We start from the raw sequence: 19,471 nt of genomic DNA, 5'->3' as shown, positions 1-19,471 counted from the left end.
AAAGCACGATATGAAGGAATGCGTAATTGTTTCCATTTGGAAGTGATATTGTTGCCTTTGAACCGGTTTTTCATAATGGGATGGGTGTGGATATATTACTATATTTGTTTTAATAGTCCTTTTTTCTTATTTTCTTTTTACTGCATGCTTGTATATATCAGTGGGTCCAGCACGGGACTAGCAATGCCAAATTTAAAATCAGTTCACTCATCATACTATTAACAGGGTTTGTATGAAAGTTGCCGGCAAATGGCCTGATGTGAGATTACTGTATTTTTTTCATCTCCAGATAGATTGAAAATAGGCCTCGACAGTTTCCCCTGGCACACCTCTGTATATGTAGGATCAGATTTCAAATGGATACAGATGACTTTGCAGGCCACAAACTAAAGGCCGCGGCGAGAGGCAGAGCTGGTTTAGCTGGTATTCTCACTTGTCACTGATAGGGATTTAAGGTATAGTATGGCTGCGCCGCTTTGTTGACAAAACATCATATTCCAAATTCTGTTTGCTAAATGTCGCCACTACTACTTTTCGAGACACAAAAGACACAGCTTTTCAGACAACATCTCTTTTTCAGTCCTTGTGAAAACTTTGGGGGAAATGCTTTTTAGGATTTGCTTGATCTCAATATGATGAAAGACTGTCTCGTACATGACTCTCAGGGGATTCAGAACACACCGACAAGCAGGCAGTCCTGACAATCCCTTTGTCTGCCCAAAAAAATGACAACTGCTTGTATGCCGAAAATGTAAGCTAAAGTGTTTTTACATTTACCACTTAAGCCCTATACATCATCAAATAACAAAAATAACCAATAATACAAGCTCACAACGCGTCACATTGTGAGCTTGTAGATTAGATGATTAGATAGAGAAGTGTATATAGAATTATATTACTATAATATTGTATATTACTATAATGACATGCCCAAACCGGGGGAGCCAGGTAGGAAGAGATTAATTGTGAAGCCTCAGTGTATATAGACCACCGAAGTCCTGACGTCACTCGTTCATCCCCAGGTTCGTAAAGTAATTTCGCTATGGAGAATAACATTGGGTCATCATAGAATCGTCTCATATAAGAATTGTGGTCAAAAAATAAACAAACTGTCTCGGCATAATTGTCAGGGAGGAGGTTCTGTATCGTTTATGATAGTCAGTCACTTATATTTGATACAGTCTGTTTCTGGCGAAAATGTAACTAATTTGGCGGAAGTAACATTATCGTTTTCTCACCGTCAGTTGATGCTTCATATCCATAAGAGTCAAACCGCCGGGGTCACTTGTTTATTTTTGGAACACAGTTCTTATTCGACACGATATTAAAGACGTCTATGGGATTCAGAATGGGGGTGGAAAACCGCGAACCAGGTAGACAAACCAAGGATGTGTAAATTATGTCAGACTTCGGTGGTCTATAGCATCTAACTATTCCAGATAGGCTCTGTCTCTGTTAGCAGAAGTACTAACATACAGTACAAGGAGGTCATATTATTGTCCAGTAGGGGGGAGTGTTTCATGACTGACCGAAATATCACTATTAACGTTTTTCCCCCCTTTCTTTGCCCTAAGGCTGCATCCTTATGAGCTTACGAATAGATAACATCCAGTCTGTAGCCTATATACACACACAGAGGCTGAGGTGGAGCTGGGCCGATGACAGCAAGATGCCTTGATGGTTAGTGCTACACAAGCAGGGCTGTCTGTAGTACCCATGACAGCCAGCGCCGATGGGGGGGGGGGGGGGAGCAGCATGCGAGGAGAATGGAGAGACCAGCTTGCAAACCCCCCTAGCCCCCAGCCAAATCCAAACCCCAGTCCAGATCGGACCGGACTGGAATGGATCGGTTCCTAGACAGAAACCTTCCATCCTTTCTTACCTGGGTCAATCCTCCCCCTCCTCTGGTGTGATCTCTGTCTCTTTATGTACCACTACTTTGGTCACTGACATGTCAGGGTGCTGTTCTTTAGCCTCCTTTATGGCCTGAGCCAGAGCCTGTAACACGCACGGAGGTGCAGTTGCAAGGCGAGTCCACCAGGGGGAGACAGAGAGAAGGGGGGGGGGGGGGGGGGGGGGCAAGGCAGGGCAGGGAGGTTGGTTGGAGGAGGGGGAGTGGGGGGGTGTTTTTTTTTGGTGAGTCAATATTCCAACAGGGTAGCTAGCTACTGCTGAGTTACATTTGTAATACAAAGCCATACAGCAAATATCAATATTTGTGAAAGTTACACAGCATGTTAATAACTTTGTCCAAATATCACACGTAAAAGCCACAGTGAATTGTAAATTCTTTGGGTCAATCCCTGCCACCGGGAAAAGAGATGTTAAGCGCTTCGGGGAGGGAGAGAGGTCTCTGTGCAGTTTTCATTTTTAAAATGTGCTTTTTTTTAATGAGAGGAGGGGGAGAGAGAGAGAGAGAGAAGATGGATGGAGAGAGATTAGAGAGATAGATTGAAGGAGATGGAGTGATAGAGAACGAGGGAGAAATAGGCCAAGGGATAAAGATAGATTACATGGAAAGGAAACGGGATACTTGGGAAAAGTTAAGAAGAGACTATGGAGAGACCTCGTCGTGGTCGATGTCTGTGTCTCCCGTGATGACGATCCTCTTCTCGATCCTCGTCTCGGACACGCCTCCTTTCACCGTCTGGACGGCACAAAACAGAGGACTTTGTTAAAATCTGCTCATTCAAGGGGGTTTAACCCGTTCAACCAGGGAACACATCTCTGTCATTGTAAGATGTCTTTGGCTATTCAAAAATAGCAGATATAAAAGCTCGTAGTGCGGCTGAGCTTGTATATCTGCTATTTTTGAAAAATCGTGAAAATTTGTGCAAATCTTTGAATATGTATTTTTTAAAGTGAACATTTGTAACAGTCAAATGTCTCAACAAATGTCTTAATTCTTTTCTGATAAAGGTGCTCAAACCTTTTCATGTCAAGGACCCCCCAAAATTATATGTTTTTGGCCACCGATCCCCATCAAAATATGTTGTTCCAGGGACCCCCCCAGAGGCAAAGATTTGAGTTAAAAATGTTGTTTAAAAAAAAATATATGTATTCAAAGGTTTGCACAAATGTTGAAGATTTTTCAAAAATAGCAGATCTACAAGCTCGCTATGAGCTTGTAGATCTGCTATTTTTGAATAGCCAAAGTATAAAAATAATGGTTATAGCTAAAATCTAAAAATGACACAGATGCGTTCCCGGATTGAATGGGTTAAGTGATTAGTTTTTTGTTAACATAAGTGTACTAGCTCTGAATTCAGATTACAATCTGAATTCCCCATAGAGTGTTTGTTCACTAACAGGGGGGTCTCCCCGTCTCTTCAGCTCTTTAGTAAACAGAGAATACATTTTTAAGGTTGGGATACCAGTTTTATCCAATCAGAAGAGAGAACGGAAACAGGATAAACAACTGAAATAGGAAGAAATGGAACAAAACATTAGCAGACAAAATATGAACGGGAACACTATACAATTGCAGCTAATAAAAGATCTTTGTTGAGTTCTCTAATTACACACAGGGGCCATTATGTTTGTGCAATTAATTCACCCGAAAATACACACATGATTTGTTGTGCCATGGGTACATTCACACCAAATGTGAAAAGTACACACTACACTACACAGCAATACATCAATGTAATCTTTATTCGGAACAAGGTCAATTTCTGGGAGCTTCTGCACCACAGATGAAGCCATGAAACAGTGTGAATAGTTTTGATGCCAAATATTCGCTGGCGAGTATTTATCATTTTCACATCGTTTATTCATCACACCACCAGTGTTTGTTAAGACCTGCACTCATCAACACCGCCCACTTGTTTGCATCTTTCAAAACTGTGCAGCATGTGGGGAAAATGATGAAAATCCCCGGAAAACGTAACATTTCACTTTAAAAGGGCTGTTCACATGAGCACTACAACTATAACGATAACTATAACGTTCACCATTGTATTTGTTATGAACTCTGTATATAGTTATAGTCAGGGGTGCACATAACTTTTTTGGTCTGGTACGCAGAAGAGCACCTGGACATGTGACTTGGTGCGCATGGCGCACGTCCCGTTTTGTCAACGGGGGGGGGGGGGGGGGGGGGTGGGGGGGGGAGAAAAAAAGGACGCTCTGCTTCTAAATTCCGCCGATTTTCGCCGTTTTTTTTCTCACGCTGTTAGATAAAGCCCCCAAGGTTGGTGCCCTGTGCTGCTGCGCTGATTTTATCCGCCAGAATGGGACGTTCACGGCATATTTTGCACCATTACGGTGCGTTCATCATCGGTGACGAGTGCCTCTAACAGCCGCTGCTGGCTGCGTGCACGCAGCGAGGCAATGCGAGGCGATGCGAGGCGACGCGAGTCATATCTCTACCCCTGTGCCTAATGGCTGTACATGGGGCCGACGGGTGCTTTAGAGTGATTGTGTGAGTGTGGCTTCAGGAAGTAAATTCCTAGCCTCGATCTCCAGGCTTTTATTTTTTAGTTTTGCTAAAAAATAAAAGCTTGGAAATTCCTGTCCCAGCTGTTGGTGCGCAAAAGCGCCTCGCGTCGCCTGATGTGGTGCGCATTTTTTATTTTGGGTGCGCATGCGCACCTGCGCACCAGTTATGTGCACCCCTGGTTATAGTGCTCAGTGTGAAGTGAACGGCCACAGCTCCAACGACCGCACAGTGGTAAACTAGTGGTGTGTGTGTGTGTGTGTGTGTGTGTGTGTGTGTGTGTGTGTGTGTGTGTGTGTGTGTAAGCCCTCTGACCTTTGTGATGTGTGTGGTCGTGGTAGTGCTGCTGGTCTCTGAGGTGATGGTCTGGGCACTCAGCAACACCCCAGGGTCTGCGTCACCGTTGGCATCCACCTGTTGGGGATACATTCATGCGTTAATCTGTTTCTTCCACAACCTGTCACACAAGCGAAATGACATGTTAATGTTACACATTCTAGACTTTGCCTGTCGATGTGGTAGCATTTTTTATGTTACAATGCCTCTCTTATCTACAGTACATTTGACCTACAAAGACATTCAGCTATATTCCCAGATACATTACAAACAACCAACAATTGTTCATATATTCTACATTTACGGGATGGTCAATGGCGAAGCAGGACACAGAGGAGGGGACAAAGCATAAAACCCTGGGGAATCCTGGTACATAGGGTTTAAGTGGTTAAACCCACTTAAACCCTTAAGTGGTTAACATTAGTTTGTAGCAAAGTTTAGCTTAACCCATTAAGACCTGAAGCCGATTCTACAACTTCTAAATCCCAACAGTAAAAAAAAAAAAAAAAAACGTATGTTTGCTATAATATCAGTGGTTCTCAAACCTTTTCATAATTGTCATAACCCCCAAAATGACATGTATTTGGCCGCGGACCCCCCCATCTTAAAATATTTTGTTCCAGGGACCCCCAAAAGCAAAGTTTGTAGTTTAAAAAAAATGCTTTAAAATAATACATATGTTCAAAGATTTACAGACGGGTGACATTCACAAGTGAAGACACACTCGATCATATTATCATGTACCTCTGCTGACTCGTAAGTGATGGTCTTTGTCTCTGTGTGGACGACAGGGACCTCCTTGGTACACACATCCTCCTGTTGTACCGCCTCAACACTCTGAATGCACATGGGCACATGGAACAGAAAGGACACGCATTACTAAAACAGAAGAAAGGTCATCAAATACCAGTTATCATGAACGAGTAGAGCCCGACTGATATCAGATTTATGAGTCCGATGCGATTTTTGGAGACCTACCTAGCCCACAGTTGCTTTGACTTGATATTTTGTCATAAACTGCACAATTTTGTTACTCAATTTTTAAAACTTTGATTTGATTCAAGTTTCTATTAGAGAACATTGAACTTATAAGCAAATAAATCCAGATAAGCAAAAAAATACTTTTTAATCAATAAAAAATAAACACCCGGCAATTCTTAAATCGGCCAGACCGATACCCTGTATCGGTTGGGCTCTAGTACCAGTTATCATGAGTATCCTCTTAGCATGACGGCAACATTTTAGTTTAATTTTAGAATTAGTTCTCAATCAACAAATTAGGCGTTACACATCTCAAAATCACAACCTTGTGTTAAGATGTGCTCTGTTAACGGCATGGACAAATAAATGCCCCATGCCTGTAAAACTATGCCAACCATCTGCAATCATGTAAAGGTCTTAAATCTCTAAACAGGCATGCAGTCATGCATTACGGCACCTATTTTGGTGAAGGAGAGAATACTGAAGCGGTGTACTGGAAATAACCATAAGAAAGAATGCAAATCACAAGGTTTCCATCAAGTGTGCGTGTGTGTGTTTGCGTGTGTGTTTCCATTCTTCCTTGATCCGTTCAGGGGACAATCAGTGAAGTTAGAAAATTCAGACGGAGGTCCATGCTGAGTTTTGGGGAGTTTTGGGGCCCCCAGGCTGACAGCACTGGGGTTTGGGGTGGGTTTACCTCTGACCGAGGCATGGCTGGAGGAACCTCTGTGGAAGACAGCTCAGTCACATGATTCACCTCCTGTAAGCTGGACTTCTGGTCATCTTCGTTCATGACTTCATTCTCCAAAACTTCAGCCTCGACTATTTGCTCTCTCTCCCTCCCTTCTTCTTCGTTTACATCCTGATTCTTCGACGCTTCGGCCTCAGTTGGTGGTTGTTCTTCTTCTGAAAGCACGATAGTGGGAATATCTACTCTTGCGGCAACAGCTTGGATGTCTTCTATCAGAGTCTCACTAGTGGGCTCTTGTGCTTCTGAATTCACGACAGCCCTCGACTCTGGTACTACACTGCAGTCTAGTTTCATCTCAGCAGGTTGCTGTACCTCCATTCCTATTTCTTCGTTTACATCCTGATTCTCCAACCATTCGACCTCCATTAACTGTTCTCCCACATCTTCTTCTTCGTCTTCTTCTGAAATCACACGCCCGTTTTGCACCCGTTCCAAAAACCTTTGCACCTGTTCCAAAATCTGCTGTTCTCTTGTTTTTGTATTGCTGTCTTCTACCTGACTCACATTCTCCTCGCCTTCTTTTGGTTCCTGTGTCTCTTCCTCAATCCCTTCTTCCTCTCCTCTGTTCTCTGAATCGTCCAATTCATCTTCGGAATCTGCCTGATGGTAGTGGTACTTCTCCTTTTCATAACTTTGGGCCGAACCTTTCATCTCTTCCTCCTCGTGCTCTTCGATAGCTTCTTCCAGCTCTGAACGAATCTTGTCTTCGTGGAAGTACTGCACCTCAGCTGAAAACTTGACCTTCCTTCCGTCTGCCTCGGTAAGCTCTATGTCCTGGGCGTCTCTCGCACCTGCGGAAAACTCTGCTTCTTCGTTAAACCCTACCTTCGGGGTCTGGACGTGACTGGCCTTTGTGGTGTACACCGGCTTGATGGTGAATCTTGAACACTCAACTTTATCTTCCGTTGTCCCTGCCTCCCCCTCCTCCCCTTCCTCATCTATAACCCCCCCACTCTGCACTGCTGGTGTGGTTTCTGGCAACATGCAATCAGCAGCAGCCTGGCTGTCATCTAGCTTCCCTGCCGTCTCCAATTGCTGCATTTCCGGGGTTGTCTCTGCTTCCACAGATGCACTCGGGTCCACTTCTCCTCCTGAACGCACGATAGTGGGAATATCTACCCCTGCGACAACCACGGCTCGGCTGTCCTCTATCGGAGTCTCATTAGTGGCCTGTTGTGTTTCTGTATTCACGACGGCCCCTGACTCGAGCGCTACACTGCGGTCTAGTTGCATCTCTGCAGGTTCGACCGGCATCGATTCGACTTTGGGCTCTAGCTCCTCCACTGCATTGTCTACGGGCCGGGCCTCTGTGGGCCCTGTGGTCGGGATATTCACCGTAGGTCCTGCTGACTCGGCTGGCACAGCCTCTGTCACCACGGCAACCTCCTCCTTCTCCTCCTCCTCCTCCTCCTCTTCCGGCTCGGCGGCTGATGTCTGTGAACGATAAAAGGTCCTTGTTGATTAATTGCATCTGAATCGCAATCTGAAAATATTAAACAATAAAAAAAACAAGGCAATCTCACATCACATACATTACATGCCAGTTTCAGATCACACCTGTTACAGAGGGAAGCGGTTTAAATATGATACATTTCGGTAAACGGCAGTCTTCGATATATATCAAACGAATGGCTGCATAGATAATAGTTTCAAACAAACAATGCATGTTTTCCCATTGTTTGTTCACACGCTGCAGTGCCTTTTTATCTGAACTGTGTGAGCACCAGAGGGGGGAGCTGTCACCTTTGGTGAGGTTGTACCCAGTGAGGAGGAGACCCATCCTAGCGAAGACTGAATGGACAGAAGGACAGACAGTCAGAAAGAGAGAGAAGACAGTCAAAATGGACACACAGTGAACACCAGACAAGAGACAAAACAGAAGAACATGGAAAAGACAGGACAGCTCTTAGAATCAAGAAAATATTGTATGGATTGTTTCGGGATATCGTGGTACATTTCTTTATTTGTTTTTGCCAGTGAAGAATCTCACCAAATCCTTTTATATTAAAGCCAAGGCATAACAAATCCTTAGATCTGACCTAGATTCTTACTTTAGAGTTAACGAAGCCAGACAGAGAGCAGATAACACAGGGATTTAGTATTCCCAATGCAGTTATGCAAGAAACCCTTGAAACCAACTGGAAAATGGACCCATACAATGTTTCTGTTAGCAAACGTGTTAATAGAAGCCCAGGTGGAGTTTTGGAGATAAGTGAGTTGGTGAGGGGGGCAGAAAGCTGCAGCGTGGCACTGCGCCAGGGCTATGAAGTCACTGCTTCAGAGGGACTGATGGGAGCACTTCTCAAAGAAAGTCAAAGCGGCCGCTGTAAAGCAAAATGATAAGAACAACAAACAAACAAACAAACAAACAACCTGCCCTTTAAGCCATTAAGACCTAAGACCTGCCATTAAGACCTGAGGCTATTCTTAAAAATGTTTTCTAAATTTTTTTTGAAAAGTGTTTTTGAAAAAAATCCCCAAAAAAATGTTTCAAGATTTTTCAAAAATAGCAGATCTACAAGCTCATAGCGCGGCACTTGGTGCAGCGCTATGAGCTTGTATATCTGCTTTTTTTTTTCAATAGCCAAAGAAATCTAAAATGACACAGACGCGTCCCCGGTCTTAATGGGTTATACTTTGTTGAACGAAGTAGGACAAACATGACAAGAAGAAAGTTGTAACCCCCAAATAAAGTCTTTTTTTTTTGTCATGACCCGTTCGTTCGACCAAGTGTAAATTCGCCCCTCGAGGCATGACAAAGCTGTTTTATGCTTTAAACAAATTTCCAAACCAATCCAAAACCCCTTGTATCAAAAACCAAGCGAAAGCGTTGAGCGCAACAGAAACCAGGCAGCTTGCTCAGTGTGAGTGTAAACACCACGGTGTCTTACACACTGTCAGCCATGCAGAGCGAAGCAGTTGGTTATGTTTTTGTTAAAACGTGTCTGGACACTGCTGTAGGGGGTAGATGACACTGGCCAACAACTTCACAATTTCAAAGGAAAATGCCCGTTCTTACAAAATCCAAGCACGGCGATTCCAAGGATGGCATTATCTTTGACACGGGATATACAGATATACTATATTTGTAGACATCCATGTTGCCTGGTTATAGAAAAATGTCACAAAACCGGTTTTCCCTATTTTGATAAGAAACGGTTTTCTTTTGCCTTTTAAGATTGTTGACAGTAGAGAGAGAGAGAAACAGGAAAGAGACGGCAGAGAATGTGGAAGTGTCATGAGGCATTGGGTAAGAATTCACAGACTCAACCCCACAAGGTCACGATTAGGCATAACGGGCCTGACAGGTTACACCATCAGGATGCCATGACGACACTAACTTTACAACCTTTACGCCACCAGGATGCCATGATGACACTATCTTTAAAACCTGACATTACAAAACAAACACTAATTGATGTAATCAGGAGAGTTTACTCCAGGACAAAAACTTTTTTTCCTCTCTTTTCTTTGTTGGCCAGTGTGATGGGGTAGGCAGTAGGTGAGCGTATGGAGGGTGGGGTGGGGGGGGTGAAGCTAAATTGAGTTTGATTTTCATACAGTACCACCGCCAAGGACTTTGTGGACGTTTCAGTTACGATTTGAGAGGTGGTCACGGTCAGGCTCGACTTTAATTGCTCCGTTTGCACGCCGTCAAAGGTAAAGATGTCCGCTCGCTGGCGGAGCGCCTCGAACGCCTTCATCTCCTTGACCTCCTTTGCCGTCATGCTGGCGAACTCGGACCCCTCCGTCGCCTTCACCACCTCGGACACCCACGACGCCTTGGCCCTCTTGGGTGAGTCGAAACCTTTAATCTCAGTTTTCTCAACCTGTTTGGTCTCCGTCTTGGGACTTGCCTTGGGACTTGCCTCTTCTAAGGTGGCTTCAGCGTCATGTTCGATTACCGTCGGTGCGACATCTTTCTCTTTCGAGGGAGACGGGAGGGCGTTCTCTTTAGAGGGAGACAGGAGGTTGTTCTCTTTAGAGGGAGACTGGAGGTCGTTCTCTTTAGAGGGAGACAGGAGGTGGTTCTCTTTAGAGGGAGACAGGAGGTGGTTCTCTTTAGAGGGAGACCCGAGGTCGTTCTCTTTAGCGGGAGACGGGAGGTCTTTCTCCTCGTCTTTGGCCTCGCCTGCCTCTTCTTCCACCTCAACCTCTTCCTCCTCTTTACTGTCGGCGTCCATCTTGTCCTCTGCGTCCTTCAGGATGATGAGAGTGCCCCTCTTGTCGCTGATTGCCTGGGACACCTCTTGCCGGACGGAGCCGGGGCTGATCTTCACCACCGACCGCTCCGACAGCTCGTCCTGCGAGTCGGGGGTCGTCTTCTGCTCCTCCTCTTCCTCCTTGATGGTCCCGTCTGAGAAGACGTCGTCGTCCAGCGTGGTGGAGAGACTGATGCCGTGCGGCCCCGAGAAGGTGGGACCGTCCGTTACGTTACTATCCACCACGTATTTCACCAAAAATCCTGCTGCCTGGGTGGGGTTGGGGGAGACACTTGGCTTACAGAGAACTGGGCCGGTCAAGAGAGACCGGTACTACAGAGACAGAGGGGGTTTAAGTTGTAGAAGCACAGCCAAAAAGACAGCTTCGCTGAGAGAACACACACACACACACACACGGGTCATTTGAGATCAAATACACACACATACAAAAAGTACAAACAATGAGCTACACAAATATTTGAACAGCGATGCGTTGTCTGACGCACCATGAAAACGTCACAGTATTTTGTCCATACAAGTATTAGAGTAAATGGAATCACTGCTTTGGGTTTCTTGATCACAGAGCACAGAAGCAACAGATATAAATGATGGACAACATTTTGACCACGGTAACTACAGTATACTACTCAAGGTTCTACCAAAGTTCAACCTCACTTTAAACATAACCTTACATACAAATCTAAACCAACAATCTCAACATTTGAACCTTACTGTGATAGCAGCATTTCACATACTGTATGCGCATCGCCGTGCCAAATACTTGTAGAGCTCAGAAATAAACACCAACACACAAAATGCATAGGTTTAAGTGTGATAAACGTGATCTCTAAGGATTTGTACCTCCGTTGCATGAGCTTCCACCTCCTTGTTGGTCTCGTCTCCCTCTGGCTCTTCTTCTCTAGTCTGCAACAGAGACAAATGGTGCTGAGAGCCACAAACAACGACACAATAGACGTGCTGTGTACAGTGCAGTGACAGCCACCGCGTTCGCATGACGCAGTTCTTTATCTCGAAAAGGCAGCAGCAGAAAATCAGCATCATCATCCCTTTAATTTCAGTGGGTTTTCGACCGTTTGAAGTTAATTATTGAGCTTCTAAGACTGCAATTAGTGTGGTGATTCATACGGCACGATCGCATCAGATCGCACAAGACGAGAGACAAAGACAGCATGAAAAACTGACCTCAACAATGTATGTTAACACAACCGCGCCGGTCAATCATATCACTGCTTAACGTCTGTGGCAGACTAAGTATAAACATGCTAATTAGTTGGTGATGATGAGATATCAAACAGACATCACTGGATGTAACTTCTTGCTGTACTTTTTGGGAGAAACACAAAATGGACTCGCTGGGTTAAAGAAAAGTTCCACATGCGATTTTATTCACACTATTTAACTGTTAATGACTTCTATCTTTGACTGTGCTACCTGTACTGTTGATAATAGGGTTAAAAAAAGTATTCAATGAATCAATCAATCAACAGGAAGGTAGATCTTGAGCTGGACTCAAAACCACAATATCCTAAGTAAAACCTGAATAGTAGTTCATTGTGTGCCGGTGTCATGTGCCAAAAACGTGATAATCTACAAGCTCACAACCCCAACCACAGTTCCATTGTGAGCTCACAGCTCACAATGGGAAAAGTACTCACATTATTTACTGAAGTAAAAGTATCAATACTGCAATATAGAAATACTCTGTTACAAGTAAAAGTCCGGAATTCAAAATGCACTTGAGTAAAAGTACAAAAGTGTTGGTATCAAAATGTAATTAAAGTACCAAAGGTAGAGACTATACTCATTATGCAGAATGTCCCATTTCACAAGTTTTCTAGAGTATATAAAATGTACAAAAATAGCACACCTCGGCTATTTCATCTGCTATTAAAAAATAGACAAAGTTTCAGGGCTGAAGTTGTGTGTATGTTTTGTAAGCTAAATCTACAAAGTAACTAAAGTTTTCAAATAATTGTAGTGGAGTAAAAGTACAATATTTGCCTCTGAGATGTAGTGGAAGAAGTAAAAGTACTGAAAACTGGAAATTCTCTAGTAAAGTAAAATACCTCAAATTTGTACTTGTAAATGTACTTAGTTACTTTACACCACTGGTGAGTACTGTATATAAGAGACTCTATAGAAGTTAACATCATGCTTCACACACACACACACACACACACACACACACACACACACACACACACACACACACACACACACACACACGCTGTTTAATTATACAGTCATGTATAATTGGGGCTTACATCCTGTGAGTCGAGGGGTACTATCATGGGCACCTCGTCCGCTTTGGGCGAACGGACGGGGGACGACGACAGTCTCTTCTCCCACTCCGTCATGCCCGGGGCGTGGCCGCCCGTCTCCAGAAAGGAGCGCTTCAGCTCGCTAATGTTGGTCTGGTGCTTGACTAGGTCCTCCGGGGGTGTGGTGTCCTAGCCGATCAATCAGTGATATATACAAGGGAGATGAGGGCCAGACGACGGAGCACAGAGAGGAACGGCGGCCATGCTCTAAAAGTAAACCTGATGGTAGCTTGCATGTACGATGAACCGATGAGAATTGGGAGGCGATGTGAAGCACAGCTGAAGTGTCTTCAGAATGAAACTCTGACCGATGTTGAAATAACAAAAACTAGATCAAAATTGTACTTAACTGAAATAAAAAATAAGATCTAACTAAAACAGATTTAAATCATTGAGAAAAGGTATATTTCCTATATGAAATACACGATTTTTTTGTGTGGATATGCAATCTATCTTCAAATCTTTTGGCTGGGCCAGTTTTAACAATGCTTATTAATAGACAATACCTTTTCTGACCGTTTTGAATCTCGCCCCGTGACTAATACCCTAAATTACCAAAATAAAAGTTTAATGTTTAATGTTACAAGTGTAACAATAAACTAAAACTAAGCCTTTCCCCAAAATAAAAATGAAACTAAACTAGCAAACCCGCTTTAAAATCTAATTAAAACTTAACTGAAATTGAAAACATAGTCAAAATAAAATACAAATAAAAACAAATGCAAAACTATAATAACCTTGTTCTACGCCTCTGTAGACTTTTCACAGTTCATTGTTCATGGCTCCTTTTGTTCTAGTTGCTATGCAAAGCACCTGTGAACACTGCAATTTCTGGGTAGCTTGCATACCGAGCAAAACAACTGCAAAATTCCATCCAAGTGGTGGCTGTTACAAGTGTAACAAATGATTCTTAAATGCAAAAGAAGCATTTAAGTCCTGCTTGCTATAATGGAAATACATGACTTCATGCATTTAGGCTTTATGGGTTTAACTTTGTACAACACCCCCAATACTCGTTAGGATTAGAAAACTGCAAACGTTGACTTCGTTATTATTTGTTATTTCTCTATCTCACACACAATGAGTCTGGGCACCCATATCAAAGCCACTCTGAGATAAACGAGCAATGGGAGATCAAAATCCACACCGTGAATAAACAGAAACTGTGTACACTAATTATAATCATTGTCAATGGTGAGTCAAGACTTATTTGTCGTCACTCCAGTTAGGATTCCTCAAACCAAAAGGTGCGTGCATGCATACTTGTTTCATGCGTTGTTGTCTTACCAACCTCTAGCATCAGATTACTATGCTTGATAAAGACGTTTTCTCCCTTCACTCGTTTTATGAAACTATACTGTGAAGACAAAGGGGATAGGGACGGGGGGATGAGGGGTCGTCAAGTGTAGTTTGTCGTTCAGTGTTATATATTTATACAGTTTCATCTGTAGAGATTGGGAGTTTTGTCTTTGTCCGTGGCTGTAAATCATGTAAAAACTAAAATCCCAAAGTGTTTTAGTTAGTAGCACCGATAAGAGAAAAAAAAATCCACAAACAAACTACTAGATTCTTCGACAAAATGCGCAGCAACAGAAACTTGAATGTAATTACACCTCTTACAAAGAGAAGCACAATACGACAACAATGAACTGGTTTAGAAGCATCAGTTTATGAAGTGAAACTGTTCTGACTTAATGGAGCAGTCTGGTCTGTGTGCACAGTTAGTCTCTCAAGACAGAGCAATCTCAGAACGCTACAGATTCTGTAACCCTGCCTCGTAAAGGTTGTGTTGACAGGAAGCCGTCATCTTGTTTGTCATTTCTGTTCACAAACATACATTTTTAAATTTCTGCTAAGAAGAAGAATTTAATTTACAGTAGGACTTATTTACATGAAAGGTTGAACCCATTTAGACCTGGAACGCATCTGTCATTTCAGATTTCTTTGGCTATTTTTGAAAAATGTGTGCAAATCTTTGAATATATATACTTGAGTTCCAGTGCTTCCGATGTATACTGTTAGGCGGAAGCATAAAAAACAATATGTGAGCCAACCCTCTGTCTTGAGAGACTAGTACACAGTGGGTGTAATGATGTGTCAAAAGCTGCAAGGCAAGGCAGACGGACGGACAGACAGACAGACGGACGGACGGACGAACGAACGAACGGACGGACAGAAGGAAGCAGTATGGCACAAGGTTATGTTATGGCTCAGTGCATCAGGTGGTGGTGCGATGCAGTGAGCTGGGTCACCCAGTGTACCTGAGTCCGCATTTCAGAGTCGTCCTCAGCCTCCGACTGGCGGCAAGCAAAAGAGGACATCACAGAGACGGAGAGAGAGGGTGACAGAGGGAAAGTGACAGATGGGGACACGGAGGGAGAGGGTGAGAGAAATGAAAACGACACATGAGGAGGGTCAAAGGGGTGAGGGCGAACGGACAGAGAGAGAGAGGAAGAAAGGTAACAGAGGTGTGAGACGGTGATGTGGAGAAAACGGCGAGAACGCCAACAGAGGGTGAGAAAATAATAAAAGGGTGAGGGAGAGGACAACAGCGAGCGGAGACACAGAAGACAGAGGAAAATGTGTGATGAACCAGAGAAAATTAAAGCGAGAAGGTGAGAGAAGACAAAAGGCATCAGAGTAAAGCATTATGTACAGCAGTTCAAAGAGTATGCAGTATGCGCTTAAAGGAAGGTCAAAGGGTCACTATCACACTAATGATGTGCATATTAATAGACCTTATTATTGACATAAATAGTTGTGTAATGTTACTTTGCCTCACAGGTGTTACCAATTAGTGTAGCAGAGCCTTTCCCTGTGAGCCAGCATGTACAATAGCAGCCCCCTGACTCCGTTTGAACTGAATGGAACACAACCTAATTTGGTATCATTGGTAACACCTGTGAAAGAAGTAACATTCCACAACTATTTTTTGTCAATATGGCTGCCTTGAAAAAGGTCACGATACAATCCATATTGATGCTTTAGGTGTTGCCTACAATTCCCCATACCGTCTATGTCCGCCACTACATCAACTTGATTCATATTCTCTGAAGGCAAGATCACTATTTTTGCCATGAACACAGCGAACAAGGACAATGCCAAGACCACCACTAAGGGTCAGTAAACTTTTGTTCTACACCACTTCAGCAGCGTTTAAGAGAGACAGAGGAATGCTAGTGTTATGGTTGCCAATAGAATGGTAGCCCCACAACAAAGATATAAATGTTGAAAGTTGTATCCCTTTAATGTAAAATAGCATGAAATGCTTCAGAGGAAGGTATATTCTAAAGTCTGATTACAAGCATGCCATCCAATATAACTCACTAAAGCAAGAGACTGTGTCACTGCATCAGTGACCACCAGTTTGATATGCATTAGGTGATACGATTTTTATGGGGGTCCATTTGGTCCTGATTTGTACACTCCAGAACCGAAAGGTCAATTTCATTCCTAACTACCAATCATTTACCTGGACTCTATGTTGAGAACCGGTGCATTGGATAACCTGTCTTTTCATATGATCAAAATGGAATATTACTGAACCTCTGAGGGGTGAAATAAAAAAAAAGTATAATAAAAAAAAGCATCATCAAGCATTATTTCTCTCGTGTTTTAAAGTCTACGGTTTTCCTTAAATGTACAAACCTCTGTGGCTGTCGTCTCCTCGTCAAAGGCAAAGTCAGTCTGTTCGCTGTCGGTCTGCGTTGTCAAAACAGACCAGAACAGTTCCGATCGGAAAGCGCAAAAACACAAGGAAAACCCACCTCGTCAACATTTGAGTACAACAACCACCCATCGCTTCTCAACAGAGACTGTTCATAACCACAAATGGACAGAATGGAAATGTACTGCTTGTTGTTGTTTTGTTGTAAGCTACAGTATATATACAGTACTAGACAACAATAAAGATTACGGTTTAGCAAAGGAAGGGAAACGGCAAAATAATCTTAAGCAAGCACAAGTTTGCAAACAGACTCAGAGGAAGTTGAAACCTTCGGTCAGTCACTTCACAATTCGTGAAATTTGTTTTCGCTTGGATTTTGTCAGGCCAAAGTCAGTCAGTCTACATTTCTAGAATTTCGGTCCAAATGGCATATGATTTGCGTCGGCGCTGGGTATAAATAACACTGAATGAGCTATAATATAATTCCCCATTTTGATTGTGATTTGTATTTTGTCACGCCAAAGTCCTATTTTACATTTATGGAATTTCAGTCTAAAAATGGCATATGATTTGCTACGGCGCTGGGTATAAACAACACTGGATGAGCAATAATTGGATTCTCCATTTGATTGTGATTTGCTGATAAACAGTAACCTGACTTTCAGGCCTCCCCCTTCTCTGTTAGCATGCAACATGACACTACTGTATAGGAATGACAAGGATGCCTTGAGCCGTGCCGCTGTCTCTCTGCATTACAATATACATTGCACTATGTGCAACTCACAAAAGCGCTGCATCGGGCAAAAACCATGACTTAGCACTCTAAGCTGCTTTTCCTCCCTAAGAGCCAAGAAGCCCTGCTGAGGCACAACTCCAATTCAATGGGTTTTTATCTTTGCCTCGTGTTGCTACAGGACGTGTTAGGCGAGTCGCAATGCAGAGAGACTGTGACTGACTGAATGAGCGCACGGTTGTCCGTGGAAATGTTTCCATGCTGCTGACGCTTGTTTTGTGGCGGTGACAGCCGCTACAAAACCATGACTGATGATGAGAAGACAGAAATGGGTTAGGCACAAAGCTAGTGAATAGATTATCCTCCATGTTCTTAAACGTGAGGTTTGAGTGAAAGCTTTAAGTCACTTTAGATGAGGATAGGTGTTGTCTACAAATCCACATCATCTACATATCAATCAACTTTCTAAAGATGGTATGAGTGATATTGTTTTTGTAAAAAGGGCTATAGAGTGTTTGGTCAGTAACAGTAGTCTCCCAGTCTTCCCATCTCTTTAATAAACAGAAGATAAAAGTCCAGGCTTGGATACCAGGCCTGGCCAATTTGATCCAATCAGGAGAGACAAACATAATTTATCAGATACCTCAAACATGATTTCAATTGTTTATCCTGTATCCTGATTGGATAAAATTGGTATCCCGACCAGAAAATGTATTTTATGTTTACTAAAGAGTGGAAGAGACCCCTGTTACTAAACAATCACTTTATAGCAACATAAATAAATCATTTACACCACCTTTAATATCATTATAATAACTAAAATACTTAATAATGGCACTCGATTTGTGTCTAACCCTCTCATTGGGGTGGAGTTGATACGAGCCCAAACCACAGGGTGGGGAAATGGTTGGAGAGTGACACTTGCATGATCATCTCTGTGTGACGCTGATGAGGCGATGAGGTCTACAGGATGAGGAGTGTGACCAGGCAGAGATGAGGTTCTGAAAGTAGGAGCACTGACAACAAGACACTGGGACAGACAACAGTCTCCAGGTCAGCTCTGGTCCCCGCAGAGCAGCAGAGATACAGGACAGTAAGGATAAAAGTAGATCGATCGATCATTAGAACCGATGTCATGAACGTTTGTCAGTCTAAAGCCGGGGTGGGTGTGATTGGTGGTGGGGAAGGGGGGGAGGGGGGGTGTACTTGAACACACAGGGTCGACGTACGCGTCCAACGCGAAAACACACACCTCCTCCTCTTCCTCTGAACTGTCATGGTCACTGTCATGGTCATGGAAGCCCTGGGCTATGGAGGCGGTCAGGGATGCTGCCTTGGGCTCCAGGTAGCAGAGGCACAGCGCTAGCGGGAAGGACAGCGTGAGGGCGTAGGGCACGGAGAAGGAGGTGGACAGGAGGAAGAAGAAGATGAAGAGGAAGCACGGGATGAGCGAGGGGGACTTGATGGGGAGGAAATGGTGCGCGGCCTCGGGCAGGAAGCGCATCTCCGACAGGTCGGGGAAGGTGATGTAGCCGTCCTCGTCCAGCATGGACGACAGGTCGGGCAGGTGCAGGGAGAAGGAGAAGAGGAAGCCGCCGCGTCGGCGGCCGTCGGCCCCGACCCCCTGCCCCAGACGCTGCTTGCGGGCCGAGAGCAGCAGGGCCCGCTCCTCCAGCAGGGCGTCGCAGCGGTCGGCGCGGGCCTGCCGCCGCAGCCGGCACCCGACGCCGCCCTTGGCCGGGCTCGCCGACGAGGCCCGCTTGCGCGCGTTCTCCCGCCGCCACCGGCGGACTTTGGGCGACGACACGGGGGAGGAGGGGAGGGAGAGCTCAGAGCGGAGGGGGTCACACGAGTATAGACACGGTGACCGCTGATGGAGGAGAGAGACAGTGGGGGGGGGGGGGGAGGTGAGAAGACGTACGTTTGTGTGTGTGTGTGCGTGTATGCATACATAGCAGGGTGATGGGGTGGATGGCGGCAGGAGGGGGATGGTGTGGTGGGGTGGTGGGGGGTGGCGAGCA

General features: G+C 44.2%; 1 protein-coding gene across 8 annotated transcripts in view; it reads right to left on the bottom strand.

Moving 5' to 3' along the window:
* Nucleotides 1–19,471, bottom strand: part of LOC311046157 (band 4.1-like protein 3) — a 75,970-nt gene that overhangs the window by 2,418 nt on the left and 54,081 nt on the right. For 4 of the 8 annotated variants that reach the window (XM_084058315.1, XM_084058314.1, XM_084058316.1 and 1 more), the window contains exons 13-24: nt 16,699–16,752; nt 15,312–15,347; nt 14,342–14,407; nt 12,994–13,179; nt 11,570–11,632; nt 10,073–10,978; nt 8,250–8,297; nt 7,842–7,940; nt 5,519–5,611; nt 4,754–4,852; nt 2,567–2,647; nt 1,883–1,998 (exon numbers count right to left, since the gene is read on the bottom strand). In XM_084058315.1, coding sequence (XP_083914441.1) covers nt 1,888–1,998; nt 2,567–2,647; nt 4,754–4,852; nt 5,519–5,611; nt 7,842–7,940; nt 8,250–8,297; nt 10,073–10,978; nt 11,570–11,632; nt 12,994–13,179; nt 14,342–14,407; nt 15,312–15,347; nt 16,699–16,752 — 1,842 coding nt within the window. In that variant the 3' untranslated portion in view covers nt 1,883–1,887. Of the gene's footprint in view, nt 1–1,882; nt 1,999–2,566; nt 2,648–4,753; nt 4,853–5,518; nt 5,612–7,841; nt 7,941–8,249; nt 8,298–10,072; nt 10,979–11,569; nt 11,633–12,993; nt 13,180–14,341; nt 14,408–15,311; nt 15,348–16,698; nt 16,753–18,702; nt 19,321–19,471 lie in introns of all 8 variants that reach the window. The other 4 variants (XM_084058321.1, XM_084058320.1, XM_084058319.1 and 1 more) reach the window with 4 other exon arrangements.

The sequence above is a fragment of the Gymnoscopelus microlampas genome, assembly GCF_963454915.1.
Source record: "Gymnoscopelus microlampas genome assembly, chromosome: 5".
NCBI classification, from domain to species: domain Eukaryota; kingdom Metazoa; phylum Chordata; class Actinopteri; order Myctophiformes; family Myctophidae; genus Gymnoscopelus; species Gymnoscopelus microlampas.
This window is presented reverse-complemented; position numbering and strand designations above follow the sequence as displayed.